Source organism: Salvia splendens, chromosome 22 (genome assembly GCF_004379255.2).
Source record: "Salvia splendens isolate huo1 chromosome 22, SspV2, whole genome shotgun sequence".
Lineage (NCBI taxonomy): Eukaryota > Viridiplantae > Streptophyta > Magnoliopsida > Lamiales > Lamiaceae > Salvia > Salvia splendens.
Window position 1 is genome coordinate 13767895 of NC_056053.1, and position 21869 is coordinate 13789763.

The 21869-nt window shown below is 36.8% G+C and overlaps 1 protein-coding gene across 2 annotated transcripts; it reads right to left on the reverse strand.

Annotated features, from left to right (window-relative positions):
* Positions 1-462: 462 nt before the first annotated feature.
* LOC121787703 lies at positions 463-2723 on the reverse strand. 2 transcript variants are annotated; one of them, XM_042186521.1, is made up of 4 exons: positions 2485-2723; positions 2131-2391; positions 1687-1916; positions 463-1073 (listed from the first exon to the last, which is right to left on the reverse strand). In XM_042186521.1, the coding sequence occupies exons 1-3, from the start codon at positions 2585-2587 to the stop codon at positions 1849-1851; spliced, it is 432 nt and encodes a 143-aa protein (XP_042042455.1). In that variant the 5' UTR covers positions 2588-2723; the 3' UTR covers positions 463-1073; positions 1687-1848. The 2 variants fall into 2 exon arrangements, with proteins under 2 accessions (XP_042042455.1, XP_042042454.1); XM_042186520.1 differs by having other exon boundaries at positions 2485-2720.
* Positions 2724-21869: the final 19146 nt, after the last annotated feature.

Consider the following 21869-nt stretch of genomic DNA (forward strand, 5'->3'; position numbering starts at 1 on the left):
TCACAATTTTCGTCCCCCTCTCTGTCTTGAAGAGAGACGATTCTCAGCTCCCTCCGTGAGCAGTTTCCGTATTCTTTATTCAAGTCCTAGTATTCTGGTGAAATCATCCCACACTAATATCAGATTACAGTCCGGGAACCATTCAGAAGATCTGTGGTTTAGTACTCAAGATCTTCACCTGGAGAAGACGCGAGCCATCTTTGATTCTTCAGTGAATCAACGAGGTAAATTGGCTAACTCCGCAGTAAGCATGTTTTAAGTATTATTTGTGACTAAAACGTGTTTAAATTCAAGTTATGAGCATGATACATGTGAAAAATACGCGAATAGAATTTGTCTAAATAATCTGCTAAATAGATCAGAATTTATGTGATCCGTTTTGAAACGCACGCTTCCGCTGCCAACCCCAACAGGAGGGATGGGTCGTAAATGCTCTAATAAACAATCATCTTCATACAACAATTAGAGATGGCAACTAGTAGTAGATACCGAATCATATGAAAGCAAGGATAAAAGCATTCAAGTACAGAAATCCTCAATAGAGCAAGCACTCGCACACTACAAACTTCACTACTACTAATATTTATTCATCTGTGTCTTCTTCTTCTTCCTCCCTTTAGTTGCTGATCCACAGAAACCCGACTTATTAACAAGGTCGATACCGAAGAGTTCTCTCAGCACAAGCACTACTAGCTCATCTATATTGCTGATAAACTGAGCACCAAAAAACTGTTTCATCATAAACACAAAAAACTCTCTCATCATGAAGCCCAAAGACTCCATTGTTAGGAATCCTTTGCTGAAAATAGAAGGTGCTTTCCTTAAAAAGGCCCTAAACTCTTTAACCATAAAGACCAAAATTTCATTCAATGGAATGACTCCAAGAATGTCTTTCAGGATTTTATATGCAGCTGAAAACCAGTCATGTCCATCTACGGAGGCAGATTTCATGAGATCTTGGCTACCACTCACATATTCCTCTTGAGCACCCACCTTCTCTTTTTCCCGTGTGATACGCTCATTTAAAATCTCGACTAAGGTGTTGGAAAGAATGATGAGAAATGCAGCTTTGCCTGCACATAGAAACAGCCTCAGTCATTATACCAACATCCAGTTTGATTTATTCAGCAGAAAAAAAAAGTAGTCTTGGACACATATATGTAGTCTCCTTTATACACACGAAGAAATATATTTCAATATATCATAGAGTAAAGGTCAATTATGTTCCTAAACATATAACCAAAATACGAATTTGGCTCAAAACATTCAATTTTTGAAAAACGGGTCCATAACAAATGAAAATGTTACCGAAGTAGTTTTTTTTTTACGGTTCAATCAAAAAACTAACGGTCAACGCTAATTGCACAGTGGCATGACCGTTAGTTTTTTTACGAAACCGTCAAAAAGGACTAATCCGACAAGGATTTCATTTGTTATGGACCTGTTTTTCAAAAAGTAAATGTTTTGGACCAAAATCGTATATTGGTCGTATGTTTAGGACCAAAATTGACTTTTACTCTCTAAACACTGTAAAATGGAAAAATTCATCTGAAATCTCTAAACTTGTAGGTTGTTCAAAAACTGTGACAGCAAAGAAGACATGGCTGACCAGAAACTGTAAGATAATTAGTCAAGAGCCAAGTCGAGCGATCAAAACTACATGAATAGGCAGATAAATCAACTAACCATCGGCGAATTTGTAGTCATGCTGGATTGCATAATTTCGAGCATTTTTAGTAAGTATGGTGGTGTACACTATCGTTGTGGATTTCGCCTCAGGACTTGCCATCCACAGACCAATCCTGTCGAAAACTTCGACTGTGGCCCTGTAACCCATTCTGGCAAAGGTTAAAAGCGAAACTTGTAGGAGTCGGAGTCCCCACACTCATTTTTCAGTGGCGTCCCAGCATACTGACCTGTTTTTGAGAAAGCAATCAGTTTCGTAAATGGCATTCTTCATACATCTAGCAGTCTCATTCTACCCCTTAGTTGATGTCAGTTAAACTAAACATAAATCTTCCGCAATATATAGATTTAATTAGATGAAAACGTCAAATTCAGGAAAACAAATTGATCAGAAATTGTTCGATAAATAAATAAATATGAAAGTTGGAAGGGAAATCAACTGACCAGATGTGATTTTTTCGCCATCATCGGATTGACGAAGGGCTGAATTTAGGGGAAAATTGGCAGGATAGACGCTAACTAGGGTTTCAACATCATCTGACATCGACGGCACGATCCTGTACACAACTCTAACCCTAACGACGTAACCAATCTTGGCCAAGGTGACAAAGCCATATGAGCATGAGCTCTTCAGTGGCGTCGCAACCGCCTTCCCAATTTTGGCGAAAGCAGCAGTGCGGCCGTTTTTCACATTCACCGCCTCAGCTGTAGATCAGTGCAGTTTAGGTTGCAAATAGAAAGTCTGATAAAATTGGGGATTTGATGCAGAAATCGGAATAAATTTAAAAATTGACTCACCAGGCATGGGGCTGCCGGTGTGATCGAGTTTGGCGGAGCCACCAATCTTCTCCGGCATCTCATCTGGCTCGTTCCGATTCTCTGTCAATTCCGATATTCGCATTTTTTGAGTGAGAAAGAGAAATAGTAAGAGTTGACTGAGAAAGTTTCGAAACGCGTAGCATTCGTTCTTCTCTTCTTTACAATAAAGAGGCAATTGTTCTTCTTTTCGATTAAAAATTTTTTATGACGAAGATTCCTCGCTTTTCCTTCTCCAAAATACCTCTTCAATGAAGGAAAGTCTTCTAAATAAAAAAATTGGTAAATAGCCAAAAATAATAATAAAATCTGACCAAATTTTATTTTATTCTACCACTTATAAAAATGGTCACTTATATAATAATTTTGATATTTTTTCAATTATCTCATACCAAAAATTACATTATGCTACATTCTTGAATTTATAAAAATGTCAGTTATATAATAATTTTAATATTTTTTTCAATTATCCCATAGCAAAAATTACATTATGCTACATTCTTGAATTTATCAATGTAATAGGAATATATGTAAAAATTAAAGACATGATTAACTTAGATGTATTAGATAACGTCATTTAAATGATTAAATGTTTGTTCATATGGTATTTTTTGTTTACAATCATAAATAAATTTTTGAAAATTATGGGATAAACTAATTTACCAAACTTAGGGTTGGATCGGTACGTTATACCGCACTGAAATGGGCATATCGCATACCGTACCGAAAAGTACGGTATGAGAAAACACGATACCGTACCGTGCCGATTTTTTCAGTATACCAAAAATTCGGTATATGAAAACCGTTACCGTAACGACATTTCGGTATACTGTACCGTGCTTGAAAATTCTGCCATAAGTGAGCCATTTGTTTTGGTAGAAAATTTAAAGATTGATATTTAAAGAATTAGAGTTGAGAAAGGAAAGTATGAGAGAGAGAAGTAGAAGAGTGAAAAGAATAAAGTAGGTGGGAAAATAAAGTAAAAGAGATGATTTTTTTATTAAAATGGAAAGGGCTCACTTATGATGAGATATCCCAAAATGAAAAGTGTCTCGCTTATAATGGGCAGAGGGAGTATATTTTTCATTTGATGGGTTAAAAAAGTTGATGGAATATGAGTCCTCCTTTTATATATTAATTTAATAACAAAATGTGAGTAAAAATTAGTTAATGAAATATGAGATCTACTACCAAAATTGATAAAAATAACGTATGATAATTAATATGGGACAAACCAATATGAAAACTGGGACACAAGTTGTATAGAAGGGAGTAGTTGATTATACAACTTTCGTTCATGGCCAATAAATCTAGTGTCATACATGCATGCCTTTATTTTTTTTATTTTTTATTTGGTAAACACGCCTTTATTTTTATTGATACATGTATATATTCCCTCCATTGCATAAAAATAGGAACGTTGGCAAATGACAAATTTAGGGTTTAATTCAAATTGTGGAATTAATGCTATTTTTATGCTAAATTCAATGTTTGGAATTCGCTTTGTATGCTTATGTCGATTTGTATGTTAAATTCGACTTGCATGTTACTATTTGTATGTTTTTTATAAGTCTTGAGTCAGATATCGCAAAGATAGAAGAGAATAATCAGAATTAGTGTAGTTTTGTCAAGTCACGCCTTTGGTGCGCCATGTAGGATAAGTAATTGCGCTGTAAATCTATCGAGTCAGGTTCAGCTGAACCCGAGACTTCGATAGGTGCTTTGGAGTGTATCTTGAACTTCATGCTCCGCATAAATCAAGACCGCTCGACCTATGTATCATGTCTAACGCTGTGGATACTCTAATACCCTTGCCAAGTCAAACAGGCACTCCTATTATGAAATGAAGGGATTTATCCGGATAAAATGTTTTTATGGCCTTAATAAAAGAGGAGAGGGTTAGATTACTTTGACACTACTTGAGCATTGAATTTATGATTTAGTAGGGTATAGGAGTATTAATTAATTGATGCCAATGTGATAGTTTAATCAATCAACAAATTTAGGCTACACACAGTCGAACCCCAATCCAATCGAAACTCGATAAAAAAGAGTAAGAATAGACTCCAATAAATGGTGAATTGGATGAACTGAAAGCAAATAATCGAGACAACTATTCATAAATGAATACAATATGTATTAATTTTTTATATAATAAAGCCCAAAGCCAACCGAACCCAATTCACGACACAACAATTGTCAACACGGTGCTGGCCCATAAAATGATTTCAATTTGTGAAACTCTTTAAATGCATTTTCTTTGTAATCAACTGTCCACACTTTGAGGTGCCTACAAATTAGCGCGGGGAATAGTCACTGGCCCGTCGGTGGATAATCAACACGGTCCGTCCCATAAGAATATGTACTTGCCAATTCTGGAAACTTTTTTCACTTTAATAAAGTGAGATTCATTCTCCACTAACAATACTTTAATTACTTTTTCTCTCTACCCCTCTTTTACTTTCCCAATTTTGCATTAAAATCCATGCCGAACCAAAAGTGCATATTCTTTTGGGACGGAGGGAGTATTTCGCCTAATATTATTTTTAATAAAAGGAAAATTGAATAATAAACATATACTTATAAATTTATTTTAGACTAAAGGTCAAAATTGGTCCTAAACATATGACGATTTTACAATTTTGGTCCAAAATATTATCTTTTGAATTATTTGGTCCCTCACAATTGAAAACAACATGAATTTAGTTCTTTTTGGACGACACCAATTAAAAATGACGGTCAACAACAGTTTAAACTATTTTGACTGGATTATGTTACTAATTATGTTTTATTATCAATTAAATTATAACTTAATTTTTTGGGTTGAGATTACGTTTCTTCGTTCTTTTCGTTCATATTTCCTTATAGCAAAAATCAAACAAATAAAGCTAGCCCATCAATTCAAATCAATTACTATGGTGATTCCGACGCGATTTATTGTCGTCGCCACATTCCTAAATCCCTCATTCACCCTCCCCTCCAGTAAGGGCTGCAGCCTCCGCCGGTGCAACCAGCTCTCCCCTCAGGTCAAGCATCGCGCCTTCACCCCTCTACGAGGAAGACACCATCATTCATGCCCACGCCCGTTTCGTCAACAAATGGGCCACCATTGTCCTCCCCTCTCCGGCCGCACCGGCAACGCAATAAAAAATCACTGCAATTCTACCCTCAAGCGCAAGTGCTCCTCTTTCACCGAAGACGACGACTCCTCCCTTGAAGAGATCCGTTAGTGCCAGCTCCACCTCTGCCACTTATTTCGCCCTGCCCAGTCCCTCCACCTCCGGTTCTACCCACACCAGCTCTCTGCTCACCGATCCGCCCACGAGGCTTAGTCTCTCGCTCGCCGAGAGCGACATTGTTAATCACAACACTGACTCACGTACAACTCATTCCCCAAAAATTCAACCCAATTCTGTACAATTGCGGCCACCGCAGCCAATTCAACTGATGCAACGGCAAGCGGGGGGTCGTGCCCTTCAGCGCGGAATCGATATGAGTGATGCATGAGATAATTCGGGCGGAGGTAAGGAATTACATTGTTGGATTGGAGAAGCAGCGACGGCGAATTGAACACTAGGAGAAGCAGCATCATAAATTGATACGAACATGGTGAGCCGATCGAACTCGACACCCTTCCGCTTCAACTCCTTGACGCACTTAGCCAGCAGCGTCGAGTCCTCTTTCTCCCGGGCCTGCATCTTCTCGAGATGGGATTCGGCGTTGGTCTTGTGCCGGATGGCCCAGATGAAGCCCAGGAGAAGAGCAGGGAGCAGAGGGAAGCAAACCAGGAGCGGCAGCAAAGGTGGGGACGGGTAACGGCGGCGGCGGAGGGTGGTGAAGTGGAAGGGGAAGAAGAGGGTGTTGAGAGGAGAATAGAAGAGAGTGTTGGGAGAGAGAGTCAAATTTGTTTTTAAAATAAGAAAAATATTAAATATTCTAATTTAAATCTCTAATTTAGTCAAAATAGTTTAAACTGTAGTTGACCGTTAATTTTTAACGGCACCGTCCAAAAAGTACTAAATTCGATCCGTTTTCATTTGTGAGGGACGAAATAATTCAAAAGATAATGTTTTGGACCAAAATCATAAAATCGTCATATGTATAAGACCATTTTTTACCTTTACTCTTTATTTTAAAAAGGAAAATCAAATCAAATATCTTTATCTAAATACATATCAATCAAGATTGAGTTGTTGAAAAGATTTCAACAAATCTTCATTGCTCGCCGTCAACAATTAAGAGAAACCCCAAAAATCTTAATTCCTCACTCCGCCAACCATGACAAGTTAGGGTTGCAGCATCTTCCAATACATGTTCATTTAAAAATCATCAAAGGTACTGCCCCTTTCCTCTTATTTTTATATATGTTCATTTAAATATAAGTAGATAGAGTATCACATCGCAAGAATTGCTTTGCTTATGACAATTTGAGACTGCAATTCTTTTTAGGAATATTTCCATCATGTGTTCGTGTATTATAAATACACATTAGGTCTACGTAAAATGAGATTCACATATACTACTATAATATACTCCCTCCGTCCCCAAAGTTTGTCCCAATTTGATCCGTCGTTAGTTTTAAGAAATTGTTTTACTTTGTATTAAATGAAGGAGTGTAGTGGAATAAGGGTTCCACATTGAGAAGATTGAGAGTGTATTTAATGTCTATTTTTGATAAGATTCCAAATGTGAGAAACTTTGTGGTACGGACGAAAATGGAAAAATGAAACAAACTTTGGGGGACCGAGAAAGAATAAAGTTTTCAAAGTCAGACAGTACTAATTATTCAGTTGTTCAACTACCATGAGTTATGTGATACCTATACGTATAGGTTTACACTAGTAGTCACATTTTAAAATTCTGCATACTGATTCTCTATCACATACACGAAATTTACAGTAGCTTGAAAATTGAAATATTTTAGCCATGAGTCCACTAATTGTGATATTGCTGTTTTTATCGTTTCAAAGTCAGACAACACTTTTATTATGATTTGCTAAGTGGCTTTGCAAAGTTATTTTGTGTCCACTAACTCTGCTTTTTGTATATCAATAACAAAATATATAAATTTTACCAATAATAAATTTGATGTGTGGAACTGTTAAAAATAAGCAAAATTATGTTAAATGTCATGATAGTATTCGGAAGAACTTAGTATATTTGTTGCTTGAAATATGATTAACGGAAATGATTAATTCTTCTGGTGTCATGATTTATCGGAAAAAGAAGATAATGTGTTAATATATTCTAATCGAGTAGACAGTGGTGATAGTTTAGGCGTTGGTGATGGTTCTGGCGAAGATGTTATATCCAATATGGTTCCTATGCTCAGAATGAAATGTGATTCAAAAGATAGTTTCTTGACATAATATGGAGATTATATGAAGCTAGAAGGATTTTCTATTTCAATATGAAACACACCGCCTAAGAATGTTAAGAAATTTACCAAACTCACTCAATGTCCAGCTCATGCTAATTGTGTTGTAAAGGATAATGGTAAATTGATTGTGATGTATGCTAATTGGAATCACAATCTCTAGAGCCACAATTGTTTTTGTTCATGCCGAGTAACCAAGAAGTAACTTTGCACATGAAATGGTTATTGAAAAATCAAGATAAATCAGGCTATATAACAAATCAAAATGTGAGTACCCTAGAAGTAAAGGTCGTTGGTGCGCAAAGTTTAGGTGTCATTAAGTGAGATTGTAGGAACTTTATGGATAAAAAGAGAAGAGGGTGACTTGCGGAAGTGGATGTTGAAGCTATACATGAGTTGTTTTTCCGAATGCGATTGCAAGATCATATTTATTTTCACATCATGGATGTGTCCAACGAAGGGCGGGTGTGTAATATGATGTGGATACATCCTCGTAGGATAGCTGCATAAGAAGATTTCCATGATGTTGTCAGTTCTGATATAACCTATCTTGTGAACAAATATAGGGTGCCATTGGGCGATGGATGTCTCAGCATAATCTTATACATGTTCACAAGATATGTTGAATCAAAATGGACATCATGGAAATCTTCATATGCAGCTATACTACTAGGATATACTCACATCTTATTACATAGTCTTCCTTCGTCATCAACATCCATAATGAAAAACAATTATTGTCTTGAAATTGCATATGCAAAAACAACCCATGTATAACTTAAGCATCCCCTTGCCCATGTCTCGACTTTCTCCTTTTATCTATAAAGATCCTACAATCTTGCTCAGTGACACCTAAATTTGAGCACCTCCGACCTTAACTTCTAGGGTACTCGCATTTTGATTTGTTCTATAACTTGAAAATATCTCGATTTTCCAATAAGGTTTGGGGTTTAGGTAGGGTACGATTGTGAACATAGACAATTGTGGCTCAAGAGTATGATTGTTTTTCGAATCAACACACATCACAATCAATTTATCTTTTAATCTTTTACGACACAATTAACACCAGTTTTACATTAAGTTTGTTTGTACTTCTTCACAATCTTAGGCTTTCGTCCTTTTGAGCTTGCAAGCACATAATACTTACGCGATGAGCTACGTATGGAAGTAGAAAATCCTTGAAGCTTCACATAATCTCAATGCGTCGTCAATAAGCTATCTTTTTAATCAAATTTATATCGAATACGGGTCCTATGCCGAGAATGAAATGTGATTCGAAAGATAGCTTTTTGAAAACTTATCGAGATTATGTGAAGCTAATTTATGTCCAATCTCCCAAACTACCAATATTCATATTTTTTTGGAAAGAGATTCAATTGTAATAATTATTCAGCCATAAAATCACAAATTTCTTCTCTGACGTAGATCTCCAATAAATCATCATTTCAATATCAATATTCAACGCATTATCTCCGGAATAATCTTCTTTCGGCATAAGCTTAACGGCCACGTTTGTATTGAATAGAGATTTCTTATGGAGCTCAATATATTTTTTATACTAATTTGAATAATAGTTGTATCGTAATGGTGGAAACAAATTTTCATCAACCAATTCCATGCCCTTTTTTTCGAGTTCAAGTTTATATTTTTTCGTTTATGCTGAATATTTACGTTCGTTGATGAATGAGTTTGATTTGTGGTTGACATTTCGAATTTTTTGATGTCCATGTGGCGTATTACGTTTTCATGGTGACAAATTTGCTGGATATTCTTTGCTTTTTGATGCTTGAGTTGATGCTCTATACATAATTTCTGATCAAATTTTTTGCTATTATAATTTGTTTTTCTGATACAATTATGAGGTGGCATTCAACGGTGACATTTTTTATACTTTTGTGCTGATATTCTTTTGATCTTTATAGTTGTCATGCTAGTAACTATATCGACAATAGGTTTAAGTGTGCAGTGGCAGTCCTTCCTGATTGCAGCCCCGATCTGAAGCCTTATGTTTCCCAGGAGTTTGAAACATTAGACGATGGCATTTACATCTTTGAAACATTAGACGATGGTATTTCCTTTTATGAATAATATGCCATCGACTTCCGTTTTGATACTCGTACATCGGACATAAATTCTCAGATGGTGTCAAAACCTGGCAGACTATTGTATGCAGCTGGCAAGGTGAAAAGTTGGCAGTCGACGAAGAGGCAACCAGTTTGAAAGAGAGTACTGCAACCAAATATAGACGCATTCTAGCAGATGTCGATGCAATGCGTAACTTACATTGAAGTATTTAATTGATTCTGATAGTCCTCGATATGTTGTCTGCAACTTTATGGAACAACACAATCACGAGATCATCGGTAAAATGCATGTACGATACATGAAATACAACCGTAATCTTGGGGACATTCATTATAAATTCATGGAGGACTGTGTAAAGGCCAAATTTGGACCTGCGGTGACTTTCAATTTGTTGAAGGAGTTCATGGGTGGCTATGATTCCGTGGGTTGCATGGTTACTGACATAAGGAATGGTACTCGCGACATATTGCAAGAAATGAAAGGTGTTGATGTCCAATTGATTTTAAATCAAATGGAGGAGAAGAAGAACACCTGTGATGGTTTCAATTACAAATTTCAGCAAGGTAGTGATGGAAAGTTACTTAGTCTTTTTTGGTGCGACGCAGTGTCACGAAAGAACTACAGGATGATTGGTGACATTTTATCATTTAATACTACATACTAAACAAAGGTAATCAACCTAGCATTTTTTTGCTAACATTTTCTATATATTTATGTTCTAAAAATGTGTTGAATTCTTTGTGACATTTTATTGGCGCTCGTTTCTTGATATGTTCGTTGAATAGGTATTGCAGGTGTTTAGTCCATTCAATGGAAAAACACAACCACAGATGCCTTGTTATGTTTGGGGCCGGCTTTGTGTCAAATGAGGGCGCAGACTCATTCACTTGGTTGCTCAGTGAGTTTGTCGAATGCATGGGTGTCGCGCCTAAGTGTATAATAATCGATCAGGATTGGGAGATAAAAATTGCTATAGAACGTGTGCTAACTAGTACTAGGCGTCGTTGGTGTATGTGGCATATTATGTTGAAACTTCCTGACAAGGTTCCCAAAAAAATACTAGTCAACGAAGACTTGAATAAGGATTTGGACACTTGTGTATGGTCTGAATTGTTGGAGCCAAAGGATTTTGAAGAAACTTGGCTGATCATTATGGACCAATATGGTTTACAAGATGAATCTTGGTTCAAAACCAGGTTTTCACATCGAGAATATTGGATTCCATTGTTTTTTAGGGATTTCCCAATGGGGTCGTTGTTGAAGACAACATCATTCTCTGAGTCTGAGATCAGCTTCTTCATAAGGTACACCAAACCGCACTTTAATCTCACTTAATTTATGATGCATTACATCAGGGCATTGGATGCCCAACGTAACATTTCAGAAAGACTCTTTTTATGCTACCAACGTCCCCACCTTGTCAACAGAGCTGTTGTTTAAGAAACAAGCCACATCTATGTATACAGATTGAATTTTTCAGCAAGTAAAAGATGATAATATACAAACCAACAGTTAATATATATGAGATTAAGATGTCAATACTTTCTATGAAACTGTCAACAAAGGGTATTATAGAGAACAAAAAAAATTGGTTGAAATCATTAATTATGGTGAGATTATGTAATCCCGAGAATTGCGCTGTTCTCTCTTCGTCAACTATTCACGTAATTAATCGGTTTCATCTCTCTTCTCTCCTCATTCCAAACTTTCGCCTTTTCAGATTCTTTCCCTTTAATCGAAGGTGCTCCTTAGCGGCGGCGGCGATATAATCGAATCCTCGGCAGTGATAATCGAATCTTTGGTGGCGGCGTCATGAGTTTTTTGCGACAACGCGGGCAAGTTCCGTAGGAGTCATGACGTTTACTACGCGAAATCTCACCTTTCATTGACTCTGCCGAAACTTGCCTACGTTGTCGCACATAATTCATGACGCCGCCACCAAGGATTCGATTATCACCGACGAGGATTCAATTATATCGCCGCCACCGCATAGGAACACCGTGGATTAAGGGGAGAGAATCTGAAAAGACGAAAGTTTGGAATGAGTAGGGAAGAGAGATGAAACCGAGTAATTACGTGAACAGTTGAAGGAGAGAGAACAACACAATTTTTGCGATTACATAATCTCATCATAATTAAAGATTTCAACCAATTTTTTTTGTCTCTAAAATACCCTTTGTTGACAGATTCATAGGGACAGATTCATAGGAAGTATTGACATATTAATCTCATAGATATTAACCGTTGATTAATTATAATTAGTGGATATGATTAAATTTTTGAGTTTGTAGTATAGGTTTGATCTGTATATATAGTCACGTAGATGCTGCATGTTTCTCAAATAAAAACTTGGTTGACAAGATATGGTTATTGGTGGCATCAAAAAAATCGAGTCTTTCTAATATGTTACGTTAGGCATTCAAAGCATTGTTGTGGTGCATCACAAAGTCAATGAGATTAAAGTGCAGTTTGGTGTACCTTTTGAAGAAGCTATTCTCAGAGTCAGAGAATAATGTTGTCTTCAAGAATGACCCCATTAGGAAATCTCTAAAAAACGCTGGAATGCAATATTCTCGGTGTGAAAACGTGGTTTTGAACCAAGATTCATCTTGTAAACGATATTGGTCCAAAATTTTCAGCCCAGTTTCTTCAAATTCCTCTAACTCCAACAAATCAGACCGTACACAAGTGTTCAAATCCTTCTTCAAGACTTCGTTGGCTAGTATTTTTGTCAGGAAACTTGTTAGGAAGTTTCAACATAATATCAACCATGCCTAGTACCAGTTAGCACACGTTCTATAGCAATTTTCATCCCCCAACCCTTATCGGCTACTATCAACTTAGGCGCAACACCCATGCATTCGACAAACTCAGTGAGCAACCAAGAGAATGAGTCTACGCCCTCATTTGACACGAAGTCGGACCCAAACGTAATAGGGCATCCGTGGTTGTCATTTCCAGTGAATGGGCTAAACACCATGCAATACCTATTCAGCGAACATATCAAGAAACGAACGCGAGCAAAACGTCACCAAGAACTCAACACATATTCTGATGTTAGTAGAACATAAATATATAGAAAGTGCAAGCGAAAAAATACAAGTTTGATTACCTATTTGTTGAGTTCATAGTATCAAATGATACAATGTTAACGATCATCTTGTAGTTCTTTCGCGACACAACATCGCACCGAAAAAGACTAAGTAACTTTCCATCACTACCTTGCTGAAATTTTTAATGGAAACCATCACAGGTCTTCTTCTTCTCCATTTGATTAAAATCATATCGATATCAATGTCTTTCATTTCTTGCAATATGTCGTGAGTAAGACTAAGTAACTTTCCATCACTACCTTGCTGAAATTTTTAATGGAAACCATCACAGGTCTTCTTCTTCTTCTTCTTCTTCTTCTTCATTTGATTAAAATCATATCGATATCAACGTCTTTGATTTCTTGCAATATATCGTGAGTACCATTCCTAGTGTCAGTAACGGTGCAACCCACAGAATTGAAAGTCAATAAAGGCCAATGTTTGCCTTTTCGCTTTACTGCATGAATTTATAATGAATATCTCCAAGGTTGCGGTTGGATTTCATGTATCGGACATGCATTTTATCAATCATCTCGTGATTACGTTGTTCCATAAGGTTGCAGACAACATATCAAGGACTGCCGGAATCAGTTGAATACTTCAATGTAAGTTTCGAATTGCATTGACATCTGCTAGAACGCGTCTACGTTTGGTTGCACTACCCTGTTGCAAACTGGTTGCCTCTTCGTCAACCGCCAACTTTTCACATTGTCTGCTGCGTACAATAGTCTGCCAGTTTTGACACCATATGAGAATTTGTTCCGAATCTACGAGTATAAAAAGGTAGTCAGTGGCATATTCTTCATAAAAGAAAATGCCATTGTCTAATGTTTCTAACTCCTGGCCAACATAAGCTTCATCTCGGGTTTGCAATCGGGGAGGACTACCACTGCACACACAACAAACCTATTGTCAATATAGTTACTAGCATGACAAGCTATAAAGATAAACAAATTATAACATCAAAAAATGTGATCACTTATTATGTATAGAGCATCAACTCAAACATCAAAAAGCAAAGAATATTCAACAAATTCGTCACAAAAATGTCACCATGAATCAACCTCATTCATCAACGAACATTCATCAACGAACGTAATATCCAACATAAACTAAAGAGTATAAACTTGAACTCAAAAAAGGGCATGGAATTGGAATATGAAAATTTATTTTCATCATTACGATTGAACTATTATTCAAATTAGCATAAAAAATACCTTGAGCTCCGTAAGAAATCTCTATTCAATACAAACGTGGTCGTTAAGCTTACGTCGGAATAAGATTTAGTAGATCAATTTCAGCCGGAGAAGATTATTCCGGAGAGAATGTGTTGAATATTGATATTGAAATGATGATTTATTGGAGAACTATGTCAGAGAAGAAATATAAGATTTCATGGATGAAAAATTATTACGATTGAATGTAATCTCTTTCCAAGAATATGAACATTGGTAGTTTTGGAGATTGGAGATAAATTAGGGACGCAACTTTTCACGGCAGACTTTGATTACATAGTATTATTGTTAGTAGTATGGAATGTTGGAGTGAAGTTAGGGATGCATAGAAATGATACAAAAAAGTTGAATTTTATATATAACCCCCTGTTAACAGAATAGTTACATAGAAATTCAACACACTGTTAACCATAGATCTGACATAATTCGTGGGTAGGATTAAAGTTTGATGTTTGTATTATATATAGGGTTTGTATTTTCATAGAGGTGCGTTATGTTGCTAACTTTTTAAGTTGCTTACTCTACTAACTCATCAACGCAATGTATTAAAAATATCAACACCATGACATTAAAATGTCAATCCATAATGTCAATACATAATGTCAACACAATATATTGAAATGCCAACAAAATTATGTGTTGACATTTTTATGTCGTCGTGTTGACATTTTTAATACACCGTGTTGATGAGTTAGCAGAGTTATCAACTTAAGAAAGTAAGGAATTGGTCACACCCCTACACTCATATATATATGGATGGGTATTCAGATTAATGTAAAAAAAATGTTAAAAAAGAAAACTAATTTCATCCATTGATTAGGTGTGATTTGATGGTTGATATGGAAGCCACTTGAAATTATATAAATTAATAAAAAAAATCAAAAAGGTTAGTATTGGAAGTCCATATTTCGACAAGTTTTTCATTACCTAAAATCACGCCACTTTATCAAGCCACATTAAATAGTCAATCTTTAATTTACTTAAATTAATATACAAAGATTTACAATATTTTAGTTTGATTTCTCGTAAGTATAAATTTCGCACACTTATTGATTTGTTACCAATCTTTGTATTTGGTTTCATATAATCCTTGATGTACGAAAATAGTTTGTAATGTATATACGCTCTCCGAGTAATGTACAAAAGAAGTAGTTTAATGTTTGGATCTATTTGAATCCATACTTAGAGGTCCCCAAACCGAACCGAACCGGCCCGGAACCGTCACCGGCGGTTCGGAACCGGAACCGGCGGTTCAAAACCGCCGGAACCGCCGGTTCCGAACCGGCGGTTTGGCGGTTCCCGGCAACTTTTCAGGCCTAAAACCAACCTACCCCTAGCCTATTTAGAAACCGGTCAGAAACCGCCGGTTTTCGATAGAAAACCGTTGACGAAACCGGCAGTTTCCACCGAAAAACCGGCGGTTCCGCCGGATTTTCAAAAATTTGAAATTTGATTTTTTTTTAAATTTAATCACAATTTTCCCCTATAAATACCCCTCCTCTTCATTTCTACTCACCTCATTCTTGTGTTAATAAGAATTTCTCTTCTCAATCTCAATTTCTCTATTCTCCATCCTCATTCTCTCAAGTTGTTTACGTTATTTGCGCTCATAATTTACTCACGTTGTTCACGTTAACATATTCACACAATCACACTACTCTCTATTCTCCACTTCATTGAGGATACGTGGACTTTGATTCCAAAATGCAATTGAGCATTGAGGATACGTAGGCATCTCAACTTAAATTTTAGATTTAAGTTGAGCTCAAGTCCTTTTCCTTTAATTTTTTTCTCCCATTTGTTTCGAAAATATAATTTGTAAATTGTAATCAAGACTTTAAGTCTTTTGTAATCAAGACTTTAAGTCTTTTGTAATTTATAATTTTTAAGTTGTAATTTGTAAATTTTAAGTTGTAATTTGTAATTTTAAAGTTGTAATTTGTAATTTTAAAGTTGTAATTTGTATCAATAAAATTGCATTTGTACATCGCATTATTCTAATTTTATTTATGCAAGTATATTTACATTTTTTACTTGAATTAAAATGTTAATAAAAAAATTCCATGAACCGGCGAACCGGCCCGGAACCGGATAAGAACCAGCGGTTCCGGCGGTTGCGATGAACCGCCGGTTCACGGTTCAAAAACCGGATCCGCCGAACCTTGGACGGGCCGGTTCAGGTTCAAGCTTTTCTTGAACCGGAACCAGCGGTTCCGCGGTTCCGATCCTTGAACCGCCGGTTCCCGAACCGTGGTGACGTCTATCCATACTCTTTGGGTTTAGCAATCCATCGAGTTAGGTTGTAGTACCAACTATCAAACGAAATATCACCAAGGCCAGAGAGATAATTGATAAAGTTATTCCGAGATAAAGTCATTTTTCCAAGGGTTTAACAATCCATTTGGCTAAGGCATATTACCAACACTTTCCTATAATTTATGTTTTTATTGTTGGGTTTTGGTTTCATACGGATGTTAATGTATAAAATTGGTATTTGAATGTACGACTCACACACATTAATGTATAGAGCCAGATAGATGAATCATTTCCCCAAGGGTTCAGTAATCCATTTGGTTAGAGCATATTACCATGTAACACCCGTACCTTAAGTAAGAAATTAATGTTATGTAACGAAATAATTGATAAAGTTATTCCGAGATGTTGTGCTTCTCGATAAATGTGATATGGGAAAAAGTTATGGTTTATGTGTTAAATGTGAAAAGGAACGTGCTTAATTGTTTAATTTGTGAACGTTGGGAGACATGTTGGAGGTCTCGCTGAAAGAATGACGATGAAATTGCTATTCTTAGCAAGACAAATGAATTTATGTGGAAAGGAATATATGTTGTTGGATAACGATGCGCGTAAATCGAGGTTTGGTCGAAGGAAGAGTACGAAAAATAAAGTACGGTTCTTTCTTGGGCTTTTCATATTTAATTAGATTTTGGATTTCTAATTATTCTCTAAACTCATCAAATAGTAGTAGTTTTTTTTTTCTAACTTGGGCTTCCAATTAGATTGAGCCCAAACCAAATTAAATTAGTTTGAGCCCGCAACATAGAGTTTAATTATTTCAAGCCCAAAAGCCTTTCTCTTTTTTTTTTCCATGGCCGACGGCCTCCCTTCATCTTGGAGTAGACTCTCCATCTCCAACACCCTTCATCTGCTACCATTACTCCCACAAATCCAAGAGTCACCACTACTCCTTCATTACCCTCCCCACTAACTCCTCTCATCATCCACACTTCAAGAAAAAAAGAGAGAGATAGAGAACCGGCGAGAGGAATAGCCGAGAAGAAGGAGGAGTTGGTTTCACCATTTTTGTTCAACCATCATCAAAATTCAAGCTCTTGAGGTATACTATCTTTTCCACCCTCAAAGCATGTGTTGTTTTAGCTTTGCATGCCTATAGTCCTTGACTTTTCTTCCATAACCAAACTAAGTAGAAACCGACTTAGAACCTTCAAACGATCGCCGTACGTAACCGAAACTAGGAAAGAACGTAACTTTTTAAGTATAACGCGTGTTGCGGGACTTTTCGGAGTGGTTTCGGAGAAGGAGAAGCCGCCGCCGGTGACGGGCAGCGGCGGACAGCCGCTCGACGTCTCCCCGACGGCAGGCATCTCCATTTGCGATGGTGGACAGTGGCGCGACGGCGAGACAGCCGCTCTCGGCGTGGCGAGGCAGCAGCTTCAACCGCACGGCAACGGTGCCGTGCACCCTCCTCGGCGGCAGCAGCTTCCCGGCGGCGGGCAGCGGCGGCAGCTGCGGGTAGGGACGGCGACGGCGGGCGACTCCAGAGCGACGGCGACGGGATGGGGCGGCTGTTCGTGGTGGCAGCCGGTTGGCCGAGAGAGGGAGAGTCGGCGAGGGAGAAGGAGTCGGGGAGAGAGAAAGAAGAGAGGAGAGAGAGAGGGAAGAAAGAGAGAAAGAAGATAGAGGGAATTGGGCCATGTATTTTTTTGTTGGGCCTTGGTTTTTTTTAGGTGTTGGGCCTTTTTATTAATTAGTTGGAACTCTAATTTAATTTTGGGCTATTCTTTTAATTGATGGGGCTCACTATGTAATTTTGGAGGAATAAGAGGGCTAAGAAATTTAATCCCGGGCCGGTAATTAAGAGTTCAATCGGGGGAAAATATTTAAGTTTTTCCGTAAGTTCTTGTTTTAAGAGTGAATAATTTACCTAGGTATGAAATAATACTTTTTCAACGGTAAATAATTACGAAATTTAAAGTATGCGCGTAAATAGTTTTTTAGAAATTATTTACGACGTTATGGAAAATACGAGTGGCCAACGAAGAAAAGAACGAGCATAAGCACGCGACGCCTTGGGCGGCCGCCGAATAACCAAAAATGCACGGAAACCTAGAAAGAAGATTTAAGGAATTTAATTAGAGTGCATGCATTCTAATTTTCGTCGTTTCCGTGTTTTGATATGAATTTTATGTGTTTTCCGAAAAGGTGGTTCGCACGCGCGTTAACAGTCGGAACGAAGAAGTTTTTACGGAAATCCGAAGGGTATGAGGTTGGCTTTATTACTTAAATTCTGTTATTTTGAAATGATATGTTTATGGTGAAATAAGGGTGGTTTAAAATAGTATGTCATGCCGTTTTTATGTTTTGAATTGCCCATCTGATTGTCTACTGGGATAATATCCTACTAGACTTTGATAGTTAACGAATTCGGGTCTGACTAGGGAGTGAGTCCCTACTCGGACTAGTGCACTGATAGGGATCGTAAGCCGTCCCCTAGGTCGGCCGGTCCAGTGATCGAGATTGTGGCCACAGTCTCGTTTCACATGATGGTTCAGATATAGTATATGATGGAGGATGATGTTAGTCCGCGCGGACACTTTTTAAGGAAATGAACTTTAGTGTTTCTCGGCCTTTGAAAGAAAAACCCGGGATTCACTCGATGATGGCTTGACATATCTTAACGATGAATGTTTTCGGGCATGAGTTCACTGGGTGCATCAAGTACTCAGCCCCTGCATATGTTTTCTCTATGTGCAGGTTGAGCGAGGTCGGGAGGCGGAGGATGTTGAGTGATGATTCAAGAACTGGTCCGGTTACTATTATGTCTTCATACATAGTAGTAGCTAAACTCTCAAATTGCTTCCGCTATTCGATGTCTTAAGAAACTCTGTATTTTCTTATTTGCTAAACTCTGTTATCTCATTATGCAAACTTCGGTTTGGAAACGTTGGTTAATTTAAATGGAATTTCATCTTTGATTGTTAAGTTGTATTACCTTGAATTGTTTCCCCCCCCCCTTCTTCACCGCTTCTAATTTCCCCCACGGGTCACGATTTCCCGTGCTTCCTATCCTTAGGTAGTGCGGTCGTGACATACCATCATTTTCCTAGAATTATTTTTACTCTTTATTTTTGGTTTCATATAATCCTTGATGTACGAAGAGAGTTTGGTAATGTATATGCGCTCTCGGAGTAATTTACGAAGACCGTTTTGTAATGTATATGCGCTCTCTCAGTAATGTACGAAAGAAGTAGTTTAATGTTTGGGTCTATTTGAATCCAGGTTCTTTGGGTAGAGCGATCCATCGGGCTAGGTTGTATTACCGACTGTCAAACGAAAACTTCACAAAGGCCAGAGAGATGAATCATTTCCCCAAGGGTTTAGCAATTCATTTAGCAATCCATTTGTGTTTTTATTGTTGGGTTTTGGTTGCATACGGAGCACACATTAATGTACAAATATGAAAAAATAATGTAATACAACATTATGTACAGCTATAGTTACATGATGTAACAGTAAAGGAAGTTTTAAAGTCATGTACAAGTATGCATATATAATGTAACATATTTATGGTTTTAGTATACAGTACATCAGTAACAAATAATGTAACAATTAACCTAGATAATGTAACCTAATAAGTGTAAGAATACAACAGAGACTACTACACCAAACAATAAATAATTGAACCCTATGAGACGTACTCTAACTCCTTGCTCTTAGTGATGACTGTTGTGTTACTGGGTTGGTACTACACCCTAGCCCCATGGACTACTAAACCCTTGGGGAACGAATATAACTTCTGCCCCTCATCAAACAAACTATAATCTACGTTACTCAGTAGGTGACATATACAGTAAAATACTATTTTGGTACATAGCATACTACAACACAATAATAATGTACCATATCTTTGAACATCTTTAAGTCATTGCGCTAATGCAATGGGCATGTCATCATCAAAGTCGTCCTTATAATTGATTCTTGCACTCATTGAACCTATTCAGAACACATACAATGTAGTATCAGTTAATGTACATCTATGACTAAATAATGTACTAATAGAACATGATGAACAGATCTAGCTACATGATGTAACGAAGCATGATGCATAAAATCAACATCAAGTGATGTACTAATCTATTTAATGTACCACATAATTACCAATTAATGTAAATCTTGGGCTAAATAATGTTATAGAACATGATGTACAGAACTAGCTATATGATGTAACAAAACATGATACATAGAAGCAGAAAAAAATGTTCCATGACAACAACATTAACGATACCATCTTTGGCTAAATAATGTAATAGAACATGATGTACAGATCTAGCTACATGATGTACAGATCTCGCTACATGATGCAACAGAACATTATACATAACAAGAAAATCAATTAATGTACTAACATGTAAATTTAAATATCAACATAAAGATATAAGTTTAGGGATGAACATTCTGGTTTTTTGCCAAAACCGAATTTAGTTCAAAACTCAAACTGAATCGAACCTGAAAAACCAAAACCGAAAAACTGAAAACGAACTTAAAAAACTGAACAGACCGAAAAACCCGAAAAACTGAAGAAAAAAAAAACATATATATTAGTAATATATATGTAATTTATTTTATTTTATATATACTAATAGAATATTATATATATATATATATATTATGAAATTACTAATATATACTCCCTCCGTCCCGTGCTACTCGCACGTTTGCTTTTCGGCTCGTCACAAAGTCCTTACACTATTTATAATTTAAGTTAGAATTAATGCATTTAATTAATATGTTAGTTTAAGTTAAGAGCTCTTTTATTAAGTGATGTCTCATTACACCTAAAATTCTTTTTTAATTACACAAAAAAATCAATCCCAAATTTACGGCCTAAAATGAAAAGTGCGAGTAGCATGGGACGGAGGGAGTATTATATAGCAAAATATATTAAAAGAATATATATATTATATATTATATAATATATTAAATTAATAGAATATATATATGGGGTTTTGATCAATTCAGATTTTTTAGCCTAATTAAGAATTGAGATGCATTATCAGCCACTCATTTTTATTAAATGAGTGGTCCAGAATTTACCACAAAAAAATATTTTTAGATTAATTAATTATGAAAGGACAGAATGGTAATTTCATATTTTAATCTCTTCTTTCCCCTTCGACTCGCAATCTCTCCTGCTCCTCCTCGGCTTGAATCCGCTGCTGCTCCTTGGGATCATTGAAGCGAACCTCCTCCTCTCGGTGCGCGATCTTCGCCAATTCTTTTCTCTTGTTCTTCCTCTTCTCCTTCTTCGCAGCCTTCCGC

Coding starts and splice junctions, on each gene's coding strand:
- LOC121787703 (XM_042186520.1), bottom strand. CDS start 1,837: ATGGGTTACAGGGCCACAGTCGAAGTTTTCGACAGGATTGGTCTGTGG. Junction 1,074..1,686: donor TGACTACAAATTCGCCGATG/GTTAGTTGATTT, acceptor TTCTATGTGCAG/GCAAAGCTGCATTTCTCATC.